General features: G+C 40.4%; 1 protein-coding gene across 8 annotated transcripts in view; it reads left to right on the top strand.

Moving 5' to 3' along the window:
- The window catches only part of LOC134668892 (potassium voltage-gated channel protein Shab), a 94,455-nt gene that overhangs the window by 62,833 nt on the left and 4,401 nt on the right, over window positions 1-27,221 (top strand). For 2 of the 8 annotated variants that reach the window (XM_063526385.1, XM_063526380.1), the window contains exons 3-11: window positions 18,221-18,462; window positions 19,396-19,422; window positions 20,648-20,875; window positions 21,444-21,750; window positions 24,046-24,892; window positions 25,630-25,754; window positions 26,136-26,234; window positions 26,563-26,640; window positions 26,957-27,107. In XM_063526385.1, the coding sequence (XP_063382455.1) occupies window positions 18,290-18,462; window positions 19,396-19,422; window positions 20,648-20,875; window positions 21,444-21,750; window positions 24,046-24,892; window positions 25,630-25,754; window positions 26,136-26,234; window positions 26,563-26,640; window positions 26,957-27,107 (2,035 nt within the window). In that variant the 5' untranslated portion in view covers window positions 18,221-18,289. The remainder of the gene's footprint in view (window positions 1-18,220; window positions 18,463-19,395; window positions 19,423-20,647; window positions 20,876-21,443; window positions 21,751-24,045; window positions 24,893-25,629; window positions 25,755-26,135; window positions 26,235-26,562; window positions 26,641-26,956; window positions 27,108-27,221) is intronic. The other 6 variants (XM_063526381.1, XM_063526386.1, XM_063526384.1 and 3 more) reach the window with 6 other exon arrangements.

The raw sequence follows: 27,221 nt of genomic DNA, 5'->3' as shown, positions 1-27,221 counted from the left end.
AGGACACTTGCATTTATATATATAGATAGAAGATGACCCGGACCCGGATCGGATGATGGACCCGGGTATGTCCTTAAACTACGTCCAAGACCACCGGTGGACGGGCAGCAGCGCCCCTCAAATTCGGTGTACTCGACTGCGATCGCCAACCCGCCTGCCAAGCGTGGCGATTATAGCATTCACCCCCATAAGGGGGAGGCCTATGTTCAGCAGTGGACGTCTTATGGCTGAGATGATGATGACGATGATGATGGTAGACGACGCGTGCTTTTCAGGCTCTTCGTGAGTTGTTTCCCATGAGTTGAAGTTTAGACACGGGGCACACAAAAAGAAGAGTAAACTGACACAACAAAATAAGTAGTCCAATAATTATAGAATATTGTTTATTTAAACTGGGGATTGCTGACTAAACTAAGGAGTAGGGAGGCCAATTCAATTCGTAATATTTAATATATGTTCGAATTAACCTGTAATTTTATTTTACTTCAAGTAACTAATGTAAGTAAGAAAGTTTTAGGTAAGTGTATTCTTAAAAACATATTCTACAATCTTTATGTACATTACAAGTAATTTAAATAACAATAGGGTAAATTTACTCCGGTTTTTATGAAGGTAACGCGAAAGCAATTTATGACTACAAATAAACGCCTTAACAAAACCAAAATAACTTCGTGAAAGAACCCTAATTTGCTATTAGACACTCGATCTCGATGACTTTCGGAATTCCATGTCAGCTGTCCAAGCCAGACAAAAGAACCGCGCCTGTTACTTATCGATATAAAAGGCTAGATTATAGCTTTGAGAGTGAAAAGGTTAATACCCACTGTAAGGTTGCTGAAAGGTTAGTGAGTTTGAGAACCAACATACTTTATGTAATCCATTTTAAAGTGGAGGAAAGTAATAGTTAGCTGCAGAGTAGTCTGAGCTGTGAGCAAGGGGGAGCATGATTGTTTGAAGGTAAATTAAGAGTTGCTTGCGTGTTACTTCTTGTAAATTAGCATTTTAACCGTATAATAAATATGAAAACCCATTTACGTTTGGTCTTATCAAATTGTAATTAAAATACTACTTTATCCATTAGAACCTGTTTAAATTTTATGATAGTTACTTATATAATAGCAGTGGTTCCACAACACAATAAATGTCTTCCTCGCGTTACCCCGGCACTTTGCCACGGCTCATGGGAGCCTGGGGTCCACTTGACAACTAATCCCAAGAATTGACATAGAACTCAGAGGGGAAATTAAGCCTTATTAGGATTAGTCCGGTTTCCTCACAATGTTTTCCTTCACCGAAAAGCGACGTACGTAAGCGATTTTACGTACATAAGTACCGATAAAAACTTTTTACAAAAAAAAAGAAAACCGACTTCAAAAAGGATGAAATAAAATATTATCCTTTTTAAGTCTATGCGTTACCAACTGATATGTTTGAAGTCGGTGCCAAGCCAACTTTTGAAGCATACCATGATTTTGGTGCGATTCGATAAGGATGTACCTACGTTGGATTGCCTTACACGACGACAATGAACGTACTTTCTGTAGGTACAGTCGACGTTAAAAATATGTTTACACTTTTCGTCTTATAACAAAGGAGTAAGGTGCAAAAGTGTAAACATATTTTTGACGTCGACTGTACCTAAGAACACACGATCAAACCTTCTGGGCACAGTCCGTACCATGTTTGTCGGCACGCAAGCGTGGGATTGGGACTGAAGTTATTTCCCGTCCCTTATTCAGAGGACTACATTTCAAAATATAAAACAATTCAAGGAATTTACTTTCTTGCCAAATTTCACCTAAAGCAGTTCAGTTGTTTAGCCATGAAAAGGCGACAAAGAGGCAGACAGAATTACTTACACATTTATAATTAGTTATTAGTACAGTTCTAATGGGATTTATAGTCATAAAACTGATTATTTTTGACGGGTATTGTTACTACTTGGCTTGGCACCGACTTCAAACATATCAGTTGGTAACGCATAGACTTAAAAAGGATAATATTTTATTTCATCCTTTTTGAAGTCGGTTTTCTTTTTTTTTGTAAAAAGTTTTTATTTTTCCATTTTTAGTTTTAACGCATTGTTAAGAGCGCGACGCATGAATGAAAAACGACATCATGATTAACACTAAATTCGTGTATCTACTTTAATAAATATGTAATCAGGAATTTTCTCGAGTCCGTCTGGGAAATTATAATTCCTGTCACTACACTAAATCCATCCTTCGCCCCGCCACTGACCCAATCCCTCAACCCCCCCCGATCAACCCCTTATCCATGTACCTCTCGGCCCTGAACTAGCAGCCCTTCAACCACCATTACCCGACCCCTTAACTCCTAACCCTAACCCCCGATCAGTAGCCTTACCAGCTTACCAAGAGTTTGACATTGATTTATTCGCTAGCGTGTGTGTAACTTACTTTCTTTGCATCTCGCTCGTACTGGCATATTAGTGCGAGCGAGATGCATAAAAAGTAAGTTACGAAGACGTTAGCGTCGCTAACTTCGCGAATATGTCAATGTCAAACTCGTGGTAAGGCTACACTTGCACTACATCAAATTGGCGGTGTTCGGAAGCAAATGCTCGAGTTACTTTAGAAAACACCGAAATCACTTTACACGTGCCTTTAAAAACTGAGGAGTTCCCTCAATTCCTCATGGATTCCATCATCAGACCAGAACCAAAAATAATATGGAAATACCTAGGAGGCAACTCCTTCCAAACAAAAAAAGATTTACTCAAATCGGATCACAGGTGCCGGAGTAATCGCTGAACATACTACATTTAAAATCATCATCATTATCATCAAAACAATCATCATCATCAAGTCTACTTCATCAAAGTGGTGGTTTTCGGGAGAAAATGCTCGACTTGCTTAAGAAAACACCCAAATCACCATGCATGTGCCTTTAAAAATTGAGGAGTTCCCTCAATTCCTCATGGATCCCATCATCAGAACAGAGCCAAATTAAAATGGGACCAACTCGGAGGTAGCTCCTTTCAAACAAAAAAAGAATTACTCAAATCGGACTACGGATGTCGGAGTAATCGGTGAACGTACATAGAAAAAAAAAAATAGCCACAGCCGAATACAGAACCTCCTCCTTCTATGAAATGGAAGTCGGTTAAAAAACTCATTGGTACCGCGATAGTGACAGACAGCAGTCTTTGTTTGGTCGTCAATGTCATCATTGTTGCGGTCGCGTAGGTTCAGAAACGACAAGTTTCCATTGTTAAGTATTTATAAAAGTTTAGTATGGTGAACCCATTGTTGTATATTTATTTATTTATATATTTATATGTACACAAAGTCATAATTTTTAGGGTTCCGTACCTCAAAAGGAAAAAACGGAACCCTTATTGCCTCACTCGTGCGTCTGTCTGTCTGTCCGTCTGTCACAGGCTATTTTCTCGGAAAGTACTGGACCAATTAAGTTGAAATTTGGTACACATATGTAAACTAGTGACCCAAAGATGGATATATTTTTTTATAACTTTAAAAGGTTATTTAAGAAAATAGCCAAAAAATGACCACCCCCCCTCCTCTATCTCCGAACCTACTGGGTCTAAAATTTTGAAAAAAATACACTAAATAGTTATTTGCCTATACATGACAGGAAGACCTATTACAAATGTGCAGTCAAGCGTGAGTCGGACTTATGTACAGAACCCTAGAAACGCTAGTCCGACTCGCACTTGGCTGGCTTTTTTTTATTTTAAAACAAAAGCAACATGAAAATCTGCAAGAAATAATTCAAATGACATTCAACTTCTTTTTATAGTTCTAAATATAAACTTCTACCCACTTTTATTACATATTTAATTACTGGCTCAGCGAGGGAGCAGCTTTACTATTGAATAACATTTTTATTCAATTTAAATTCTATTTTTAGAAAGGTATAATTTATAGTTAGTGCATTAACAATCTAACACGCGTATTCGGGAAACGAGATAATCACAAGATCTAGAGACGATGTAGAGATCAACTAGATTTACATTAGATATCGACTAGATGTGACTTGGATATCTAAGTCATAACTTGTCGAAATCGTTCAAGAGGAGAGGACTTCCAGAATGGCGGAAACGTCAAATTTGACATATCTATCTTACAAATATCTTTAAATTATCCATATTGTAGCTTGTTGAGGTCTAGTAGAGATCTTATTCATTTCCCGAATCGAGCCGTAAGACACTGTAACTTATGCGAAGGTAACAAACGGTTAACGACGGAAGTTAGACCGTGATTGCAAAGGTTTCTGGGTTAAGATGTACAGGGAAAGTTTAAACTATCGATTGTACTGTGAATGTAACTACTAGGTATTATTAGATTAGCAACTACACCGTAATTGCAAAGCGCTGTATCTAGGTCTCCCTTATAATAATATGTGTGTACCTCGGTACACACATATATCTGGATATGTGTTCTAATTGCAGTTAACTATGGATGAATTACTATCTGTTATAGTGAATTCGCAGCTAGAATATTTTGACCCGAAAAATATTGAGAAGAGACTATACGTTTTTAAGTATCTATATTTTTAACTAGTGATTCTGTGAGTTGTCATAGATCTCACGAACCCTTGGCTCCGGCATTTTGTAAAAAATCCGGAAACTGAATCGATAAAAAAAAATATTCTTGAAACTGTTCTCAAAATTTCACGAGAATCGGTTGAGAATTGCGACCTGTAGACGAGAACATCTGCCGCTGAAACGGAGTCCTTCGCTACCGCTCGGTCAATAAGGTTGAGGCATTCTTTTCTATTCAAGGTGCATAGTTGCATACTTGGATACCACGTTAAAATAGTCAGTGCAATGAAAGTAGTTTCTATTATTAGATTAGGGTCGATCAAAGGCTCGATACCGGTCGCAGGGAGCGCCACGCGAGCCGGTAATCGATTGCGCCCCCGCCCGCCCGCGGCTCTCTTGATGTTCTCCAAACAAATAACATCTAGTTGCCTTCGCTCATGCCACACGGCGCTATTCGGGAAATGAATAGAGATTCACTAGATATGAAATAGTAAAGATATGTGACGTTCCACGGCAAAAGGTACCTTATGACGGTTGGCGCTTACGCTATTTTTTAACGCCGCTCCAATATTATTGCAGCCGCCATAAGGTACCTTTTGTCTTGGATCATCACGTCACATATCTTTACTATTTCATATCTAGTGAATCTCTAATTTATTTCCCGAATCGCGCCGACAGTATAGGGACCGTAACCTATCTCCGAATATGAACGCAGCAGCTCTTGCCTAATAATCATACAAGTTGTAGGTAACATTTTCTTTCGCTCTGAAAGTTACTTTCATTTCAAGATAGACAACTCTATATAAATATACTCGACCCATTACCTATACAGTCAACAGCAGAAGTTGCTAAGCGGGCCAGGTGTTCAAAATGGTCTTGACGCGACTTTATTGTTAAGAGAATAAGAGCATGTCAAGGTAATTTTGAACACCTAGCCCGCTTATCAACTTCTGCTGCTGACTGTACAAGGTAGTCGGAACTAGGGGAGTATGTTTGTCGAGCGAGGCATGTCACGGAGCGGCCCGCGAGACTTTGGGTCGCCGGGTGAAATTGCGTAGGCCGTAATTCTGTTATGTTATGGTGGTATTATCTGTTGGTGAAGCTAATATTACGGTTTAAGTGCTCCAATTGTAAGTCGGGATTTGTTAAAGTGAAATCAAATTGCGTAGAAGACAACGGACGCTGATTTTTAATTCAAAAATGCATTTAAGAGTCCAATCCAGGCTTAAAAAATACCATGTGTGCAACGCCGTACGCCGTACCATATTCCGCGTAGTAGAATAAAAGTATCGTAAGTAATGGGCCGGGAGGCCATTCTAACTTTTTCATATGCTGTTAACATCTACGTTACTACGATAAATTTTCGTTACTATGTGGGTTACTTTATATCATTGATTTAGTTTTAAACGTGATTGATTTATTTAATCGAATGGTTCCGGACTCCAAGGGTTATTACACTTACTAAACTGATAGCATAACTAATGAAATAAATTAACATGATACAATTCTGGAATAAAATTAATATTAGGTAAGTAAGAAACATCCCAACATTCCAATAATAATAAGGACAATAATTGCTGAAAATATAGAAAGTTCACACCCTGTGTTAATGACCAGCCACGACTTATTCCGCTGCTGACGTCCGGCTATTGAGGTTGGGATTAGTCATAATATTTCTCGTCACCATTGTGATTTATGAGCGCCCTGACGGCGACTATTGAAACGCTGTTCACCCTGAACTTTTGTTTGACGAATATGGCTTTCGTAAGCAAAGTACAGCGTCACTAGCAACCAAATTGAACACATTCAGGACTTTCGTATCGATCTGGGTACATGTTATGGCTTTTTAATAGGTAGCTATTAGGTAGGTAAGCCTTGATGGGTGCGATCAATCTTTTATATAAAGTTAATGGATTTTCAAATTCGAAGCGTGCAGCAACGCACTTAACTGATCATTGGTGGTCTTTATCTCGATACAGTAAGGTTTACACACAATCAACGATGGTACACAAAACACGTTTGTGTCAAACCGTCGAACGTCATCAAATATGAATGGCGGCAGCTACGCGGGGAAAGTATCAGATCAATTCAATTGAACACTCGATTATTTGATCAGTCGGCCGATTTTTGAATTTCGATCGCACGATTTCGTCACTCGAAAATCGGTGGAAAACGGCGAAATGCTAATTTTTGAAATACGAGCGATCGAAATTTGGAATCTATTGGTAATATTGGTATTACCACTCGATTTCAATTCTTTTAGTAGAATTTAAATGCCTAGTAGTGGAGATATTAAATACACGAAATCGAGTGGTCGAAATTCAAAAATCGGCACCCAGGAGGTCAGATAGGGTATAAAGGTCAATGGACGAAGTGACACATCGCAAAAGCGAATACTCAGACTAAACAGACTATTTTTTTCTCCGAGACTACGGGGACAACGCCGTCCTCGAAACGCCGGAGGTAAATAAATAAATAAATAAATATCGGGGACATCTTTACACAGATCAACCTAGCCCCAAACTAAGCAAAGCTTGTACTATGGGTACTAGGCGACGATATACATACTTATATAGATAAATACATACTTATATACATAGAAAACACACATGACTCAGGAACAAATATTAGTGTTCATCACAGAAATAAATGCCCTTACTGGGATTCGAACCCAGGACCATCGGCTTCGCAGGCAGGGTCACTACCCACTAGGCCAGACTGGTCGTCAGACAGAAATGTTAAAACATACATACGCATAACGTGTAAAAATCGTGAAAGTTTAAATCAGTGTATATTTTTTTAATTACTGACTTCTAATTGGCTCCAAGCAAACTCTTGTCATTATGAAATATTGAATATAATTTTGGCTAAACATTGTGTTTGCTGATTCAGATTAGTTTTTGTACAGTCGCCATCAGATACATCGGAGCGGCCAAGGTGTTCACAATATCTGAACACGCACTCTAACGCGTTGACAATAGAGGCGTGTTCAAATATTTGTGAGCACCTTGGCCGCTTCGATGTATCTGATAGCGACTGTACGGTTAAAAACACACTAGGTGTAATACCTACAATTATTTACCTCATAAATTTTAATGGCAATGTTTTAGTGAGCAAGAGCGTGACTTTGCATAATGTGGCGCAGATATTATAAAATTTTGTGATTTGGTAGGGTAATTCGCCAGTAACACGAATTATATTCACATATTAACATTACTTAGAAACTGCGTAACAATAATAGAGCTAAAGCCGATCACATAATAGCACTGCCTGAACAACATGAATCTAAGGTCATATTTTACTTAAAACAAAGTATTTCACTTTCAGTCTTGTTCGAGATCTCGAAAATATTAATCGAGATCTCGACCGAGATTGCATATATCGTGACTAGGTTAAATTTCGAAAATACGTGCGAGATCTAGCGAGATCTCGAAATTGCGAGATCTAGATTGCATTCCCTAGTCCTAGCTGAATTGGTTGTTTCATACACTTACTCTTACTCTATAGAATGTCCAATCCTGCCTTACAAAGACGTTAATATTTATATTTGTCATGTCTACACTTCGTTTCTGAGCATTATTGAAAAAAAAAATACTTACTTGATACTAGTATTAACCACTAAGTACATAAATAGGGTAATTCGCCAGTAACAGGCCACTATTAGTAACTGGCCACGCCAACCCAAAAATGAATTCTATTCACCTATAAATAGAATTCATTTTAGTATAAGGTGGCCAGTTATTGAAACCTTATACTAAAATGAATTCTGTTTATAGGTGAATATAATTCATTTTCAGTTTAGGGCGGTCAGTTTCTAAAAGCTGCCAGTTACTCGCAAACTACCCTATTGCCATACAGAGTAAATTCGTTCACAAGCAAAGTGTCTATTTACCATAGATTATTTAAGAATCCCGTTTTTTATCCATCTCATCTAAAGGTAGAGCCAATTATATAGCATTATTAAATTCTAATAGAAACTGTCTCATCACATCTTTCGTAACTTCCCTGACGCAGGTGAAATTACTTGGATAGCTAATTTTAGCGCTTAATGAACTAACATTACATTGAGGCATGTAGAGACAGATTTAGGGATGAAAAGGTCACGGACAGGGGAAATGAGGTTGCCTCTGTACCACAGACCTAATTATTAAACTGGATGTCGCAAGCACCCTTAAATTTTTGTAAACCAAATGTGTCTATTAATTCGTACCTATTGTGACGACACGGAAGCAATTTATAATTTTTTTTTTACTTTGACTACTTACGTGTTTTACGAGTATCTCCCATATAACCATTCCAGTCGCAGAATCATCAAAGTGGTAACTAAATGTCAGATGTGTCGTAACAGAGTCCACACAATGTGTCTAGAATTGTTTCGAAACAAAGTGTCGTCGCCGTGTGTACACTTTTCCGTAACAAGGTGTCGACACATTTGTGTGCACTTTGCGTGCGGTTTGCGACTAAATCTGACAGCAAATTTGTGACAGCAAATGTCAATATAAAATACCTCTTGAAAACCAAGGTTTGTCAAACTACTATTAGTGTCTCGTGTGCTCGTAAGTAATACTAGTAAGTCATCATGGGCGATGCAAATGATAATAATCGACCAAAACCATATAAACACCCAACACCCGTCAACCTTTTACAGAAAAGTTTTTAATGAAATGCAATAAGCTACTTAGGTCAGCCAACGAATGCTCAAAAAAGTTGTAGAGGGAAATGCTCGGAACACAATTGTTGACTCTGTAACTTGGTTTGGACAAGTTAGGAGGTGAACATATCAAAAGTCCCCGGCCGTAGCCCTTGAGCGGGGGGAAGAGAGGGGGCTTTGAATGTCCCATTTTCCGGTTTTTCGATTATATCTCGGAAACTATGCATCTTAGCGACATGGCCACTTATACAAAATGAAAGTTAATTTAATTTGTTACAAGTTTAATCAGTCAATTTTTTCGATATGTTGAATAGTTTTTGAGATATCCGCTCTTGAAAGTTTATTTAGGGCTCTCAATTTTATCTTGATATATCTACATCAGTGAAGGTGCTAGGCCGTGTATGGTATCGTTTTCGTATAAATCTGGGTTGCTGAATCCATTTAAGGTATCACATTGAAACCATTCCACAAAATTAAAAAAATCTTTTTAGGGTTCCGTACCTCAAAAGCAAAAAACGGAATCTTTATAGGATCACTCGTGCGTCTGTATGTCTGTCTGTCTGAATACACAAAATAGTTCTTTACCTATAGATGACAGGAAAACCTATTAGAAATGTGCAGTCAAGCGCGAGTCGGACTTAATGTACGGAACCCTTAATACGCGAGTCCGACTCGCACTTGGTCGGTTTTTTTTAAACTCCTCTTGACGCTTAACCGCTGAACCGATTTCGTTGAAATTTGGTATAAAAATAGTTTGCGTCCCGGAACAGGACATAGGATAGATCTTATAACCAAAATCATCTTTTGAAGGTGTGAAAAGTGGCGTGGAAATTTGTACGGGAAATCAATAACCGCTGAACCGATTTATATTAAATTTGGGATGGTCTACATCTTTGATTTAGTTAAAAATGATAAATAAACATGACTTCAAACCTAAACTTAAACAGCATTAACTTCAAGAAGTCAATTCTGAATTCCCCCCTACACCTCATTTCACATCTTTGAAGGATGATTTTTGAGATAACTTATTATGTCCTGTCTCGGGACTCAAAATATATGTGTACTAAATTTAAATTAAAACTGTTCAGCAGTTTAAGCGTGAAGAGGAGTTTAAAAGAAAGTAAGTTTATATGTTTTTACTTTGGAATGGTGTCAATGTGATACCATAACTAAATTTGGTACTGCGAATTTATACGAAAACGATACCAAACATGGCCTCGTAGCTTTACTGTTACAGAAGTCAAAATAAAATTGAGAGCCCTAAATTCTTATTACTTGACCAAACTTGTGTAGAAGGAAAAGGAAAAATAAAAGTCTTCGGCAGGAATATAAGACACAAATATAATTTTTTTTTGCGATACTATTTCAATTATCAAATATAAACATATCTTGATTATATTATTCTAGTGAGATCCTCACAGATAAACAAAAACATTTACTTAAAAAATTACAAGGTCGAAATGTCACGGAACTTGTGAGAGAAATACGTGAAAAATAAAAACTTTTATGACAAAAAAATCTGGACACAAGTTAAGAAGCATCCAATTGCGTCGAGGAATCATCTGTATTTTTGCTTGTTTCATTACCTCCTCGCTTCTTTTTTTGTCCTTTGTATTCTGGAGCAATTTGTTAGTTCTGAAAATAAAGATAACTTGCGTCGTCACGAATGTCGATTTATAGGTTTTAGGGAGTGCAGAATTCGAAAACGATGATCATTTTATAATCCAAGATGGCCGCTACGTATTTTGTCATAAAAGTCGTCATGAATATCGTTTTATAGGTTTTAGGAAGTGCCGATTTCGAAAATGATGACCAGTTTGGAATCCAAGATGTGTGCCGTGCACTTTGTCATAAAAGTCGTCATGGATATCGTTTTATAGGTTTTAGGGAGTGCAGAATTCGAAAATGATGACCATTTTGGATTCCAAGATGTCTGCCGTGCACTTTGTCATATAAGCCGTCATAGATGTTGATTTATAGGTGTTAGGAAGAGCAGATTTCGAAAATGATGACCATGACCAACAAAACGACATCCATGTCGACTTTTAACATAGTGCATGGCCGCCATCTTCGATTCCAAAATAGTTATTATTTTCGAAATCTGCGCTCCCTAAAACCTATAAAACGACAGCCATGACGACTTTAATGACATACTGCATGGCCGCCATTTTGGATTCCAAAATGGTCATCATTTTCGAAATCAGGGCCCCCTAAAACCTATAAAACGACACCCATGACAACTTTTATGACATAGTGCGTGGCCGCCATTTTGGATTCCAAAATGGCCATCATTTTCGAAATCTGCGTCCCCTAAAACCTACAAAACGACATCCATGACGACTTTTATGACATAGTGCATGGCCGCCATCTTGGAATTCAAAATGGTCATCGTTTTCGAAATCTGCGCCCCCTAAAACCTATAAAACGACACCCATGACGACTTTTATGACATAGTGCATGGCCACCATTTTGGAATCCAAAATGGTCATCATTTTCTAAATCTGCGCCCCCCAAAACCTATAAAACGACATCCATGACGACTTTTATGACATAGTGCATGGCCGCCATTTTGGAATCGAAAATATTTAACGTTTTCGAAATCTGCGCCCCCCAAAACCTATAAAACGACACCCATGACGACTTTTATGACATAGTGCATGGCCGCCATTCTGGATTCCAAAATGGTCATCATTTTCGAAAGCGGGGCCCCCTAAAACCTATAAAACGACATCCATGACGACTTTTATGACATAGTGCATGGCCGCCATCTTGGAATCCAAATTGGTCATCGTTTTCGAAATCTGCGCCCCTTAAAACCTATAAAACGACACCCATGACGACTTTTATGACATAGTGCATGGCCACCATTTTGGAATCCAAAATGGTCATCATTTTCTAAATCTGCGCCCCCCAAAACCTATAAAACGACACCCATGACGACTTTTATTACATAGTGCATGGCCGCCATTTTGGATTTCAAAATGGTCATCATTTTCTAAATCGGGGCCCTATAAAACGACATCCATGACGACTTTTATGACATAGTGCATGGCCGCCATCTTGGAATCCAAAATGGTCATCATTTTTGAAATCTGCGCCTCCTAAAACCTATAAAACGACACCCCTGACGACTTTTATGGCATAGTGCATGGCCGCCATTTTGGATTCCAAAATGGTCATCATTTTCGAAATCGGCACTCCCTAAAACCTATAAATCGACACCCATCTCGACTTTTATGACAAAGTGTTTGGCTACCATCTGCATGCAAGACATTTCTATTAATCTGCGCCCCCCAAAACCTATAAAACGACACCCATGACGACTTTTATGACATAGTGCATGGCCGCCATTCTGGATTCCAAAATGGTCTTCATTTTCGAAAGCGGGGCCCCCTCAAACCTATAAAACGACATCCATGACGACTTTTATGACATAGTGCATGGCCGCCATCTTGGAATCCAAATTGGTCATCGTTTTCGAAATCTGCGCCCCTTAAAACCTATAAAACGACACCCATGACGACTTTTATGACATAGTGCATGGCCACCATTTTGGAATCCAAAATGGTCATCATTTTCTAAATCTGCGCCCCCCAAAACCTATAAAACGACACCCATGACGACTTTTATTACATAGTGCATGGCCGCCATTTTGGATTTCAAAATGGTCATCATTTTCTAAATCGGGGCCCCCTAAAACCTATAAAACGACACCCCTGACGACTTTTATGGCATAGTGCATGGCCGCCATTTTGGATTCCAAAATGGTCATCATTTTCAAAATTGGGGCCCCCTAAAACGTATAAAACGACATCCATGACGACTTTTATGACACAGTGCATGGCCGCCATTTTGGATTCCAAAATGGTCATCATTTTCGAAATCGACACTCCCTAAAACCTATAAATCGACACCCATCTCGACTTTTATGACAAAGTGTTTGGCTACCATCTGCATGCAAGACATTTCTATTATTTTTACGTACAAAAATGGCCCCCTGTCAACTTCCAACCGAGATTTAATCGATAATTTATTCGATTAATGTTCAGATTAATTCAATTTCAATCTATGTTAGGTCGACTAAACTAATCGTGATTAAAATTTGAGGATTACCTTTTTTTATTCCATTAATTAGTCGAATAAACAGTTAATCTATTAAGTCCCATCTCTGACCACGTCATTTTTACACTTTGAGAATATCTGAAAACAAATGAACACAAGGAGCCATTTTGCAAATCCAGTAACTTTGTTATTACTTTTGACAGCGCGTGTCATGTGTCTACACAGAGTCGACACAAAGTCGAAACATTTGCGACTACTTTGTGACTGCAATATTTCTCAGCCTTAAACCATATTTATACATCATAATTAACAAGTTTCGTAGTATGTAAAGCGTTATTTCTGTTATTTAAGTATAGTATACGCATCGAAGTACTAAAAATGCATCAAATAATATATTTACGATCACAAGCACTGAGAAGTAAACAATTTTATTTCCGGCTAAACTAAAACAATGTGGTGGCGCGTTGATTATATTACACTTAGTTTATCAAATCACTCGAGCAGTTTAATTCCCCATAATAATTTAAGTCCTATTGTAATATAAATGCAAACAATATATAATTACGTCTTGTAATCCGTTTTAGAGATGGCGTATTAATGTCACTTATTTTTATTTAACTATTTTTCCATCTGACAGTTTCCATTTGACAGGAACAAAATGAACGAATGAACGAATGATTTTGGCATAAAGTAGTCGCAAACCCGAAACAATGTGTGCACACGGCGACCACACTTTATGTCACTTTGTGTCATGTGTCGACCCTTCCCCATTTCTGGTAACTGTGTCGACACGGCGACGACTCTGCGACTGGAATTGTGACCGAAACAGACGGTGTCGACACAAGATGTGTCTACACCGCGTCGTAACGGCGACTGGAAATGGTTGTATGGGCTATGGCACATATAGGTTTATCCTATTTTAGAAACAATCTCCCGACATCGATAGTTAGAGCAACATGAAAAGGGAACGCAAAATAGCCGTTATTTACGAGATACTATTCTAACAAACTCAAATTCAAAAAGATTGTATTGGTTTATCAACAAGTTCCTATGTCCACCTACTTATTAATTTCGGTCGCAATTTTTAGGTCAGTTGATGTCATCACAATATAATATTGCATGTCATCTGTTTTTCATAAGTAAACCAAATTCGAACCCAATCGATCGAACGTCAGGGGGCCTAGTCAATATGAGAATCATTGATGGAAATTGCCAAACGAATCCTAATGTAAAATAGAAAATAGTCACGTGACTTTTCGTTGTATCTCTCATCCCGATACATTTTTCTTTTCGTTTGACGTTTGTCGATATACAATTGTCATCTTGGCTAGGCCCCCAGGAAGTGGTTATAACTTAGGTTCCAAGGTTTGATCTACACAAACATACTACATAGGCCCCGTGCATGAACTATAGGGGGCAGCTGTGGGGGCAGCATAGGAGCCGTCAAATTTTAGGCGCGAGGTGTAAATGTGTCGTTTATGCTACCGATGTCAAGGTGGCAGAACCTACTGGCAAATAGGTTGGGCAAACATTTTCTTTCTATTTGACATTCCCTGAGCGCCTAGCTGACGCTCAAAGTGCCCGAGAGATGTGTGCCGCCAGACGAGACCAAAGGCTGAGCTGCGGGAGATTATGCACAAGGAAACGTACCGAAGAGTACGGTAGATGGTAGCACTTGCTTTGGCAATGTACATGTGCACATATGTTTCCGACTCAGGCCACAAGATGGCAGACCCTCCAACGCACGCGGTCTCTATAACACGGCAATTTATATGAGTAGGTATGTCTAGTTCAAAATGTTATCTGTGCTCCGTACCAATCTGATACATCCCTTTGTCGGTCAAACTGTAGAAATAATAGATTCCGTGACGTATTAAACTTCCTCGGGGTGAGGATTACGTGAAGTGAAGTCTCAGCGTAAAGTAGTTTGACGTCTCAACATTTATCTCGTGTGATGCTCGATTAATCACTTTCCTGGGGCGCTGAATATTTATGACAGGGAAATGGGTCTCTTTGTCGTCGGTAACTTTACTGCTTTGAATATTAGGTGAACGGAAATGGAAGGGAGTTGAAAAACGTAGCACGTTTAGGCTTTTATACTGCAGACATTTAAATTGATGATAATAATAAAACGAATAGTCCTCGTCATAATATCAGCCGAGACTTCCATTGCTGGACATAGGTCTCTCCCAGGATGTCCATAACGACCGGTCGTGCTCTGTCCTTATCATCTTTATGGTTTTATGAGATCTTCGGATTACCATGTTGAGGGCTTAATATTGCAGTATTCTCCAGTTCGCCACTCAAGAACCTTGGCCGTGGCCGAGTAACTATCTGTACCCATATTATATTATAAGTAGTTACATCCTGGGCTTACGACATCTGGATTATGCTTTATACTCGTACGGTATTCTGTTAGTAGTAATAAAAGGAAATTGCTATAAATATAAGAAGGATTTTATAGGGCGGATTCATGTTTACTTTTATGTTGCATTTAGCTCCTTAGGCGGTTTTCTGATACATCTTTTAATGGTTGATTTGTTGAATAAGTAGATCTAAATAGATACATTATTGTTTCATCCTTTTCTTTATTTATTATTATATTATACTATCTATACAGTCAAGGACTATGCAGGTACGGACTTAATATCATAGAAATTGAGTCATACACATATTTATACTAAATTGGTCGCTTCGGTATTTCATAGACCTAGGACCAGGACCTAGGCGCTGCAAATAATGTCAATTTGATCTTGTTTTGACATAATTCGCTCGTGGATCGCTGCGCGAGCGCGATGCACTGCAAGTACCTAATCTCATGTCAACGACAGATTTTATAACTTCGAATTCCGCTCTTTAGACGTAGACACATGCTACGCCGTAGCACTTAGCAGCGTTATTCCGTTTTGTAGCGAAAGTCCTTATAGAGCCATTACCCCATTTAGAATAGTGTGTTTTCAGCACTTTTATACTTAATGGATTAACAAGACCGAAGTGATCCCATAAGTGTTCCGTAAACAAAGTTTTGTACGGAACACTAAAAATTGATGTTTTTATTCATAAATGTTCTATGTTATGTTATGACTTGTCTTTATCTATCATATTGAAATTTGTCTTAGGGGTCATCCATTAATTACGTCACACGAATTTCTAGGTTTTTTGACCCCTCCCCCCTCCTTGTCACACTTGGTCACATTTGGCAAACCCCTCCCCCCTAGTGTGACGACACATTTTTTCTACGAAATCACCAAATCGAATTAAGTGAGTACCTAAATATTTAGTAATATTTTATCAAAATATTTTTGACGATATAAATATTAGTAATTTTATAACCTAAAACTGCTTAGGAAAGAAAATTAAACGAATAAAAACGATTATCGTTTTAAAAACTTGTTATTTAAATGTACAGCGAATAAAATAATTTTCGGTTACTGATGAAGTTAAAGTGACGACACAAAGTTTGTGTCTCCCCCCTCCCCCATGTCACAATATGTCACATTTTCTTGACCCCCTCCCTCCCCCTAAACGTGTGATGTAATTAATGGATGACCCCTTATTAGAATACTATAATAGCAAATATTATACATATTAGCACACCCTGGAACGCCAAGTGCCCTTAGCGCCACTTGCAACATCCCACTAACCCGGAGTTAACCGGTTAAACCCGGTTTAGTGGGATGGTGCAAGTGGCGCTTATTAGTCTGCTGACTAACGGTGCGATTCGGGAAATGAATTAGAGATATACTAGATATGAAATAGTAAAGATATGTGACGTTCCACGGCAAAAGGTACCTTATGGCGGTCGGCGCTTACGCTATTGTTAACGCCGCGGCGCCGCTCTTATATTATTGCGGCCGTCGTAAGGTACCTTTTGCCATGGAACGTCACATATCTTTACTAATTTCATATCTAGTGAATCTCATTTCCCGAATCGCGCCGTAACTCGGAGTTACTTATATTTCACAAAACGATTTAGGGCCACTTGCACCAATCACTAACCCGAGGATAAGCGGTTAAACCTGGAGTTGCTATGGTTACCAGTACAATTTGACACTGGGCTAACGGTTTAACCGGTTAACCCCGGGTTAGTGGGATGGTGCAAGTGGCTGGGATGGTGCAAGTGACGCTTCTAGTTTGCTGACTAACTCGGAGCACAGGGCGGACACGCCATACATCAAAACTCGTTTGCGTGTATATGTGTGAACGGCACGTCTGTACACGCGTCATTGTGTGAGTAAGTCGCTTAGGGCTACTATTTACATGTTTTTGAGTTCACGGAGCGTTATCGTTGTACTCGTAAACGTAAATATCAAACATTTTTATTCCTAAAATTAAAGAAACAAACATAATTTACAAGATGGTATTTTCTCCTAGATCCTTGCTATAATAAACTGTTCTATTCACAGGTCACAGCTAATATTATTTGAACGTATATGCGAACTCACCCGTAACCCGTAAAGGCCGTAAAATATTACGTAAAGTATGGTGCGGCAATAAATTACCAAAAATGTCATGTCGAATTGTCGATACACAATTAGCGTGGACTAAATATAAATAATTACAAAACGCTACTTTTTAATATATGTATAATAAAAATAAATATTCTTTATTTCGTGAATTTGAAAAACAACCATACATCGCAAAATACATCGGCATTTTGAACGTTGCGTCATCGCGCCGCGGCGTTGCTAGCCGAACTGAGAGTATGTCAGGAGTCCGTCAGAACTCAGTCGCGGGGCGAGGTAATCCGAGTCGGGGCGGGGCGGTGCGTGTCCGTTCTGTATGATAATACTATTACTTATTCTGTGCTCGGAGTTAGTAAATTTCACGAAACGATTAAGTACAGCCGGCCTAGCCAAGGTGTCCATCGCTATCGCTTCGACAACGAAACGCTTTGTGTCTCGATCGCTACGGAGCGTAAGCGATTGGCATGTATACGCGGCCAGTATGTATAAAGAAGTATTGTATATTGTGTGCAGGATCATTGGTGTCTGGCGGTGGCAGTGGGTGGCCGATGAGGCGGCGGCGGGCACCATGAGCTAGCGGGCATGGGGGGCGAGGGCGCGGGCCGCGGCGCCGCGCGCTGGCCGGTGGGCGACTCGCCCCCGCGCGCGACCATGGGCTTCGCGGCGCCCGCGCAGGACGCGCCGCTCGACCGCGGCCTGGCGCCTGCGCCCGCGCCGCCGCCCGGCCATGCGCAGCTACAGCGGACCCACTCCAGGTAATCCTGATCTCTTCTCTTGTTCTTCTTCTTCCTCAGCGAGTATGCGCCGACTGTTGGGCATACTCGCTGAGTCCCCACTTATACACTGACCTACAAAACGTGCATACCTAAGATACAAGTAAATGTTTACTTAGTTTAGGTATTGTTCAAATTTCCATTAGAGATAGAAAATACACATTTGTATCGGTATTAATGTTGTTAAATTGATCTTTACCTATCTTAACCTGAATCCATGAATGAAGTAGTATTTAAGTATTAATTGTATAATTACCATTCTATAAATCAAATTAGCATAAGTTTTAAATGAATAAATATTATCTTATCTTATACGCCTATCCAAATCTCCTCCAAGCAGCCCGATTTGCTGCTTCTCTCCTCCAGAGTGCCCACTCTTTTTAATATCATCCTCCCATCTTGTTCGAGGTCTGGTCTGTGATCTGGTCTCGTGGTTATCGTGACACTAATCTATAATGACCTCGAACTGATAGTCAATAGGGTGTTTGACTATTTAAAATAAATGATTTTACACCCTGCAATAAATAAAGCGCCAGAAGCTAATAGAGAAACGTACCTCAGTAGTAACATACAGCAGTTATTTTTTAGACGCAATTTATATTTTAAAATCCGTATAAAACTATAACTAGTAAGTAATTGGACCGTGACGTCACATGCTAACTAGTGTTTCATAATCGTTTTGACAGTAAGAAAAAAAAAATTGATTTGACTAGTAGTCAAATACCCTATTGTATACCACCTCAATCATCTGGCAATGAGAGTGGTTTAGGGCACAAGTTGCTGTGGCATAACATTGCTAAATACCTACAAGCACATAAGTTATATCGCTCATACATTTTTATTCTTTTAATGATACACCACGACATAACATTTTAACATTTACATACTTAAAATTGACCTATTATTGGCCCACAGACCCACAATGGACCTCCAGTATTCGAGGTGATATTCGTATTAAGATTCTTATTGCAAAGTAATTTTAGGCAAGCACTAAAGCAAAGCTATGAAGTAGTTGCATAAAGCCTAGCCTATTACCTAGTGATTAAGGCAAACATAACACGTGGTTGACAAAAAGCTGACGAAGGTTTATGTGTAGAAGAAGGAAGCATAATAGAAACCGATTAAAACATAATTGTTTAGCCGCTGTTTTGCAATGCTTTTTGCAGCTGGCTTTTAAAGCAGTACCGCCAGAGGGATTATAAAACGTTGGATTTGAGGTTTGGCTCTTAGCGATTTCCTCGCACCCACTGAGCGGGCTTTTTAGAAAAATTCAATGCCCAGTTGATCAGAAATTGTAGAATCTTTAAACTTTTCAATAACATATAAGTGCTGTTATTGAAGGAGGAAATCGCTGGGTGCGAATGGTCATAAAAGCTAAATGCATCTCCTTTTATTATTTCTTATTCTGACGTTCAGAATTGATTTAGCTTGCTCATGCTTGCATTGACATGAATATCAGCACTGACCGACAAGATAACTAAACATAAATATAGAACGACGCTTGCTCTTTAGGTACACGTAGTATTGTGTTCCTGGTGGTAGGGCTGTTAGCGCTCCCTAAGATGCACTTTGTTGATGGTCCAGGTTCTACGCTTGTTTTGCCACGTTGTGATAAAAAATAGAACAGGAAGAAGGGAAAACCAAGGAGAGCGTACGTGGATCAAATAAAGGAAAAGATCAATATCGCGTCGTATCGGGCTGTCAAAGAGAAGGCAGAGGACCGCCAAATATGGAAATTGCTCCACCGACAAGAGTCATACTCTTAAATACAGTGTGTTTTCTGTAACAGGAGCAATAAAATAAACTGTAGGCTGTACTCCTCAAACTGACCAACATTTGTTCAGCAACTTTTCAAATTAACTCATGGTTTGATTTTTATTACACTTTAAAGTTTATTCTAAGACGCAATGTATTGCAAATTTTGTTATGTTAAAAGCATGACAAGTAACGTTAAACACACTGATATCAGCGTACATTGAAGGCAATATTTATTTTGTATGAAAAAAGGAAGTCTAAAGGATTCATAATTTTTAAAAGTTGCTGAACAAATGTTGGTCAGGTTGAGGAGTACATTCTTTAATTTATTGCTCCTGTTACAGGAAGCACCCTGTATATGATTATGATAAAAAATAAGCACATGCGGCATAATTCCCTCGGCACATTCCAGGTCGATGTCGTCGCTGCCGCCGGAGCCGTTCATGATGATGCGCGCGAAAGCGCTGAGCAAGCGCGTGATCATCAACGTCGGCGGCGTGCGGCACGAGGTGCTGTGGCGCACGCTGGAGCGGCTGCCGCACACGCGGCTCGGCCGGCTGCGCGACTGCAACACGCACGAGGCCATCACGGAGCTCTGCGATGACTACTCGCTGCAGGACAACGAGTACTTTTTCGACAGGTAGGTTGTTTTTTTTTTTAAATTAATCTGTTCTATCCCATGGGCACAAATATGTGGCGTAATTATAAGGCGTCGAGAGGTCGTGCGATCGGACAGCGATTGGCGAGAGAAGAATTCTCGAATGGGAAAATTACTTTAAACATCGGGCCGGTGTATTGAGGTGCTTTGGTGCACATTGAAGCTACTTTTTCGAGAGGAGATTTTTTTCTTAGTTTCAATAAAATTCAGCTATAATTCGGGTTAAAAAACCCGGCGTTTCTAACTCTACATGAGCAGTTGATCTATGTAATGTTTTATTTCTGTCTCACCAGAAATAAAATTCGTCCTTGTTAACTTATTGTAGGTTTTTTCAAGTTTTTGTGTCATATCATATACTTAGTATTTTCATTCGGACCGGAAGCCGCAGCGGAGGTAGACAAAGTGGACTGACAACCTGGTACCTACAGATCGCGGGAGTCCGTTGGATGCGGGTGGCGTATGACCGGTCATTGTGGCACTCTTTGGGGGAGGCCTGTCTAGCAGTAGTCCTCTGGCTAATATGATGAGTATTTTCATTGTTATTTTCCAGACATCCGAAGAGCTTCAGCTCGATCTTGAACTTCTACCGAACCGGCAAGCTTCACCTTGTGGACGAAATGTGCGTGCTGGCCTTCAGCGACGACCTGGAGTACTGGGGCGTGGACGAGCTGTACCTCGAGTCCTGCTGCCAACACAAGTACCACCAGCGCAAGGAACACGTCCACGAGGAGATGAGGAAGGAAGCCGAGAGTCTGCGTCAGCGCGAGGAGGAAGAGTTCGGCCAGGGCACTTGCGCGCAATACCAAAAGTGGCTCTGGGATCTTCTAGAAAAACCCACCACCAGTATAGCTGCTAGGGTAATGTATTATACCGTCTTGTAACTAACCTTTGAAGTCAAACTACTTAATTTACATTTAGCCATGCTGCCGAGGATTAAGATGTTAATTTTAAGAATCAAAGGTGATCAAACAATTAAAGTAGAAGCTTTTTGTTGAACTGTGAGCTAGTAACGTATCTGGATTAAATAACACTTTGCAGTCTTTGCACAGTTGTTTGTTTGCAAATCGTAGTTAGTTATAAACTAAAAGTTGATGCACACTTTGCCAATAGAAATCAAACATTACGATTATTGTTATTGTTACTACATAGGTCCAGTACACTTATATTTACTCTTTGTACCTACATGACCAGCCTATACACTACTACACACATGTCACTTAAATAACCTATATTGTATAGGTACATAACATATCGTTATTAATTACATTATTTCGTTTTTACCTCTACGCTAGAATTATAACATAGGTACATATTTATATAAGTACGTATATACTACACTTTTAAGATATTTAGCACCTCCTAATGTTTTCAATAAGTCTGCTTCGTTAAAAGTGTCAAAACTTGCCCTCTACATAAATGTTTTACAATCCAATAGAAAAGCATACTTACCTACGAAGCAGGCTTTTACAAGCAATACAAATAAGCACGTGAATATAGCTTTGTTGTTTTCGTTGTGTTTGTGGTGCATGAATAACATCTATCACTGTCTCCCCTGTATGTAGTGGTATGTCTGTCGCCATCGATTTGTGGTATGAACTGTGGTGTTGTGTCCATGTCGTGTCGTGCGCTGCGATCGCTTTTGTCGAAACTGTGCTCAATGTCGTTAATGGCTTACTGGGCCCATTATCTAACGATTCTTCTCGCTTAGCACAATCTCTTTCGACAACAGCGGTATATATTGTGTAAGTATGAACGATTTGATATTTATTATCTATTTGGATTTGTACCTACTGCATTTATTTAATATTTGTTAACTTTACCTACCTATACCTACACATATCACGTACCTATTTATTATGTTCGTAAGAATACAAACTAGATTATGTAAATTACCTGAAGATTTGTTTCTATTCTTTTATATTGTTTCAATATTTATTCAAATGTATTGCACTATATTAAGGATGTGTATTGTATTGTAACTTCACTATAGATATTTATTAAGCAGGTGGATCTATTGTATTGTAACACTGCTAACGAACATTAAGTCCTAGTGACCATATAGGGGTCAATATTCGTGCCTTTTTCAGTACCATCTTAAAAATTATGTAATCTTGTACATTCAGAACTACTTCATAAACGTATGTGCGGATAGTACCATACTTTTATGAAAATTTCGCTAATATTGCCTCTAGATGTATATTATTTAATGTGCATTACGTTTCACAAACAATATGTGCGGTACCCGAGAACGAGCCATCTGCGATGTTTCTTAACCGTCACTTTTCATTACAGTTAACTTTTACAAAATGTTCACAGCCGCGTCGATCGTTCTCCAAAGGGTGTAACCCTAAAAACAAAGCTTAATTGTTGTCGCAAAATTGCAAAGATGGGATGGGCTTACGCGATGTGACCAGCCGTCGCAGCGGCGGCGCTCCGCGGCCCGCGTGCGGGGCGGCACGGGACGGGCGCGCGCCCTGCGCACGCGGTGCCCAGTGCGCGGCCCGCGCCCGCGCCGCCCGCCACCACGGCTGAGCGTCACCTGCCGGCTCCCACCCGCCTCCGCCCCAGCTCCCGCCGACTCCCACACGCGCCTCCCTTCCGCCCCGTTGTACTAAATCCCATCAGTGCTTAGAAACGCTTCGTGATCTCCGACTAACACTATACTAACCGAGCGACACGGGCGACGGACGGACGCGCGTTCTCAGATTTACACCCACACCACGGCCACGCTCGTCCGTCCACCCCGGTGCTAATAGTAGTTTAATATACCTACCTACTACACTCGACCACACAACACTACTAACATATACACGAATAGATGTTATTTTTACACCAAAATTGAAGCATTAACCGTAAGACCTTATATATTTACATAAGATATTGGCTTTAATCGTCTATCAAATATATACCTGTAAATACATACCTATACCTAACATACCTATCATCGTAGATTAATTTGTAAAAATGTTTAAGACATACATACTCTTATTACTCTGTATAAACACTGGCATACTTACTATATATTAAAAATATACCTATCTGACACATGTGGCACACTAGGGACCCATAATTGAAGTAGAGTCGATGCGAAGGCAGCGGCGGTGGCGCTCGGAGCCCCTTGCCGCCGCTGACCGCACCGTGCGTGCTTGCAGGTGATCGCGGTGATATCGATTCTCTTCATCGTGCTGTCCACGATAGGGCTCACTCTCAACACGATACCCCAGATGCAAGTGTACGACGAGAAGGGCGCGCCCATGGACAACCCGCAGCTGGCCATGATCGAGGCGGTCTGCATCACGTGGTTCACGCTCGAGTACGTGCTGCGGTTCAGTGCGTCGCCGGATAAGTGGAAATTCTTCAAGGGCGGACTCAATGTGATAGACTTACTGGCGATCTTGCCATACTTCGTATCTCTCTTCCTACTCGAAACGAACAAAAACGCGACGGACCAGTTCCAGGATGTCCGTCGCGTCGTACAAATCTTCCGTATTATGCGAATCTTGCGTATCCTCAAACTCGCTCGACACTCGACCGGGCTCCAATCGCTCGGCTTCACACTCAGAAACTCATACAAAGAACTCGGATTGCTCATGTTGTTCCTCGCGATGGGAGTGCTCATATTTTCCTCGCTGGCGTACTTTGCCGAGAAGGAAGAGCCGGGGACTAAATTCATATCCATTCCGGAAACGTTCTGGTGGGCCGGCATCACTATGACCACAGTCGGATACGGTGACATTTACCCCACGACCCCGTTGGGCAAGGTCATCGGCTCAGTATGCTGTATTTGCGGCGTGTTGGTAATTGCGTTACCCATCCCCATTATCGTCAACAATTTCGCCGAGTTTTACAAGAACCAGATGCGGCGCGAGAAGGCGCTGAAGCGGCGTGAGGCGCTGGAGCGCGCCAAGCGAGAGGGCTCCATCGTGTCGTTCCATCACATCAACTTGCGCGACGCCTTCGCCAAGAGCATGGACCTCATAGACGTCATCGTCGACACAGGTCAGTCCCGCCCGTATCGCTCGCTTTCGCCGCTTTTCCATGTCATTATGGTGTCCTCCGCTCGTGAATGTGACTTCTTTCTTACTCATGCATGCTCTCAATTATCATTTTACATGTTTTTTTGTAAATGTCAGTGATTGCATGAATGTCGATTGAGTGCACGATGCATCGTTCGACTCCGGACTCGCAGACATCCTCAAAACAGTTCACGTAACGTCGCAGCTACAGCTCACCTCACGCGCTCGTTCCCACGAGGTGCACTCAGTGTTTTATTCCTTGTCTTCAGGTGACAAGTGCGTCCTCATTGAGGCGAGAGACGACGCCCGATGAGCTACTTGCTACTTGCACAGTCGTCCCGCTCGACCTCTTAGTAGTAAATCGTATCGGGGTCGGGCTCGCGTCGCGTGTAGCTAGCGATGTGCGAAGAAGACACTATATCTAAGGTCGATTACATTGTCAGCGTAAGCCTAACGCTTTCTAGAACTAACTTCCGCTGTGGACTGTCCGATGTGTGTATCCGGAGGACACTGGATAATAGACTGTTCGTGTGATTGTGTGTTGTGTAGTTCACGCTGCTGCTGTTTACCTCTTGCCATTTCTTATAAATGTTTACTTCGTTCGGTTAAATTAATCTAAACAATACATATAACTATCTGCCTACATAAAGTATACGCATAAAAACGGAATAGGATTGTGAAATAGGAAAGCGATACGACTTAGATGGTGTGTGTCTCCAGGACACAACTTGTCGCAGGGGGACGCCAATAGCCTGGAGGGCGATGGGCCGGGTTCGACCGGCTGCTATAAGCAGTACGAGCACGCCGTCAGCAATAAGCTCCAGCAGAGTACTGACCCCAACCAGGTAAGGATCCCGTGAAATGGCTGGGTGCGTCCAATGGCTTACCTTAGCCAATTCACTCTCGAGGTAATATTTAATAAAAAATAGTATTTTCTTTTAAATATATTTTTTTACGTATTTATGTGTGTAGTTTTTTGTATTATTGAAATTGACTTTATCAAATTACTCCCCTTAAATTGATTATTATACGTTGCACCAATAAATACCAGAACTTACTTTGAAATTATTTATGAAATTTACTTATTACTACCGTTAAAGACTTACTGACTAGCTCCTTCCTAAAGCTGCTAGCACAGCACTAAGTTTAACCATCACGCATGGGTTTTGGGACGCACCCGTGTTAGGGCGGTTGACGTGCACTTGGCTTGCTGATAACACACAAAGTCACAGTTTCAGAGCAGCCCTCAGAAAGAGCGCCGCTACTCGACCGAGGGGCCGGACTCGCCGGAAAAACGCTTGCTCATAAACCCCGAACCGACGCCAGTAAGAACTCACAGATGTTTTACGCTAATAGTAGTCAATTTAGATGCATAACACTATGATACTTCTTTAATATAGCTTCTAGTTCAGCCTGATAAAGGTTTGGGTTGGAAAGCGAGCCCATTGTAACGGGACTTTTCCGATCTCTCGTTGCATAAACTTTCAGCTATCAGCTTTTATTTATTATAAGTATCGAAATAGTTTAATTAGCATATTAGGTAGTTCTTTATATTGTAATTTAATAAGTGTCGATGTCCGAATGTCGAATTGCTTGTTAACCTCAATATAGAACCCACTTGTAGGTAGCTATTAATGATCTCTCTTTTTCTAGGAAAAGAAGATGGCTGACAAACAGTTAGACTTGGATCAGCTGCCTTCTGAGTTTGAGTGTTGTTTTTGCACGTTCAAGGTACTAAGATTATAACCCGGGTCAATATAACAGCAGCTTCTGATTTCCTTTGATTAACTCAAATTTTCTAGAGAATCCTGTGAAATAACATGTCTATAACATGGTCTTTAAAGTTTCTGCTTACTAACAAATCTTTCGAAAGGCGGTAGCAGTAAGTACACTCGTTTATTATCCATCAAACTGTCAGTTAAGAACGGACTTCGGAATTCTGAAGTTCAAGCGGCAACGTATTTCGAGTTGATCCCGTTCGTATATCTACATAATACGTAACTATATCTTGAAATGTAGAGGATATAAATAAGAATGTTTGATATAGGGTTACAAGGAGTTCATAGACGCGGAACAACTGATGCCAATGCCAACGTCAGACCTGCGGCAGCCCGTGTGCGTGGAGCTGGCCTGTCTCCACCGTCACCCCGCACCGCGCGCATTACCCGAGGCCACACCGAACAGCCTTGATAGCCCTGGTATGTAACCACTGCCTTCACTGGCACAAACACCACTTACCTAACAAATCTCAACACGGAACAGGTATACACCAAGTTTCATCAGTGGTTACTCATAGAGTACATCTGAATGTC

This window comes from Cydia fagiglandana, chromosome 11 (genome assembly GCF_963556715.1).
Source record: "Cydia fagiglandana chromosome 11, ilCydFagi1.1, whole genome shotgun sequence".
Lineage (NCBI taxonomy): Eukaryota > Metazoa > Arthropoda > Insecta > Lepidoptera > Tortricidae > Cydia > Cydia fagiglandana.
This window is presented reverse-complemented; position numbering and strand designations above follow the sequence as displayed.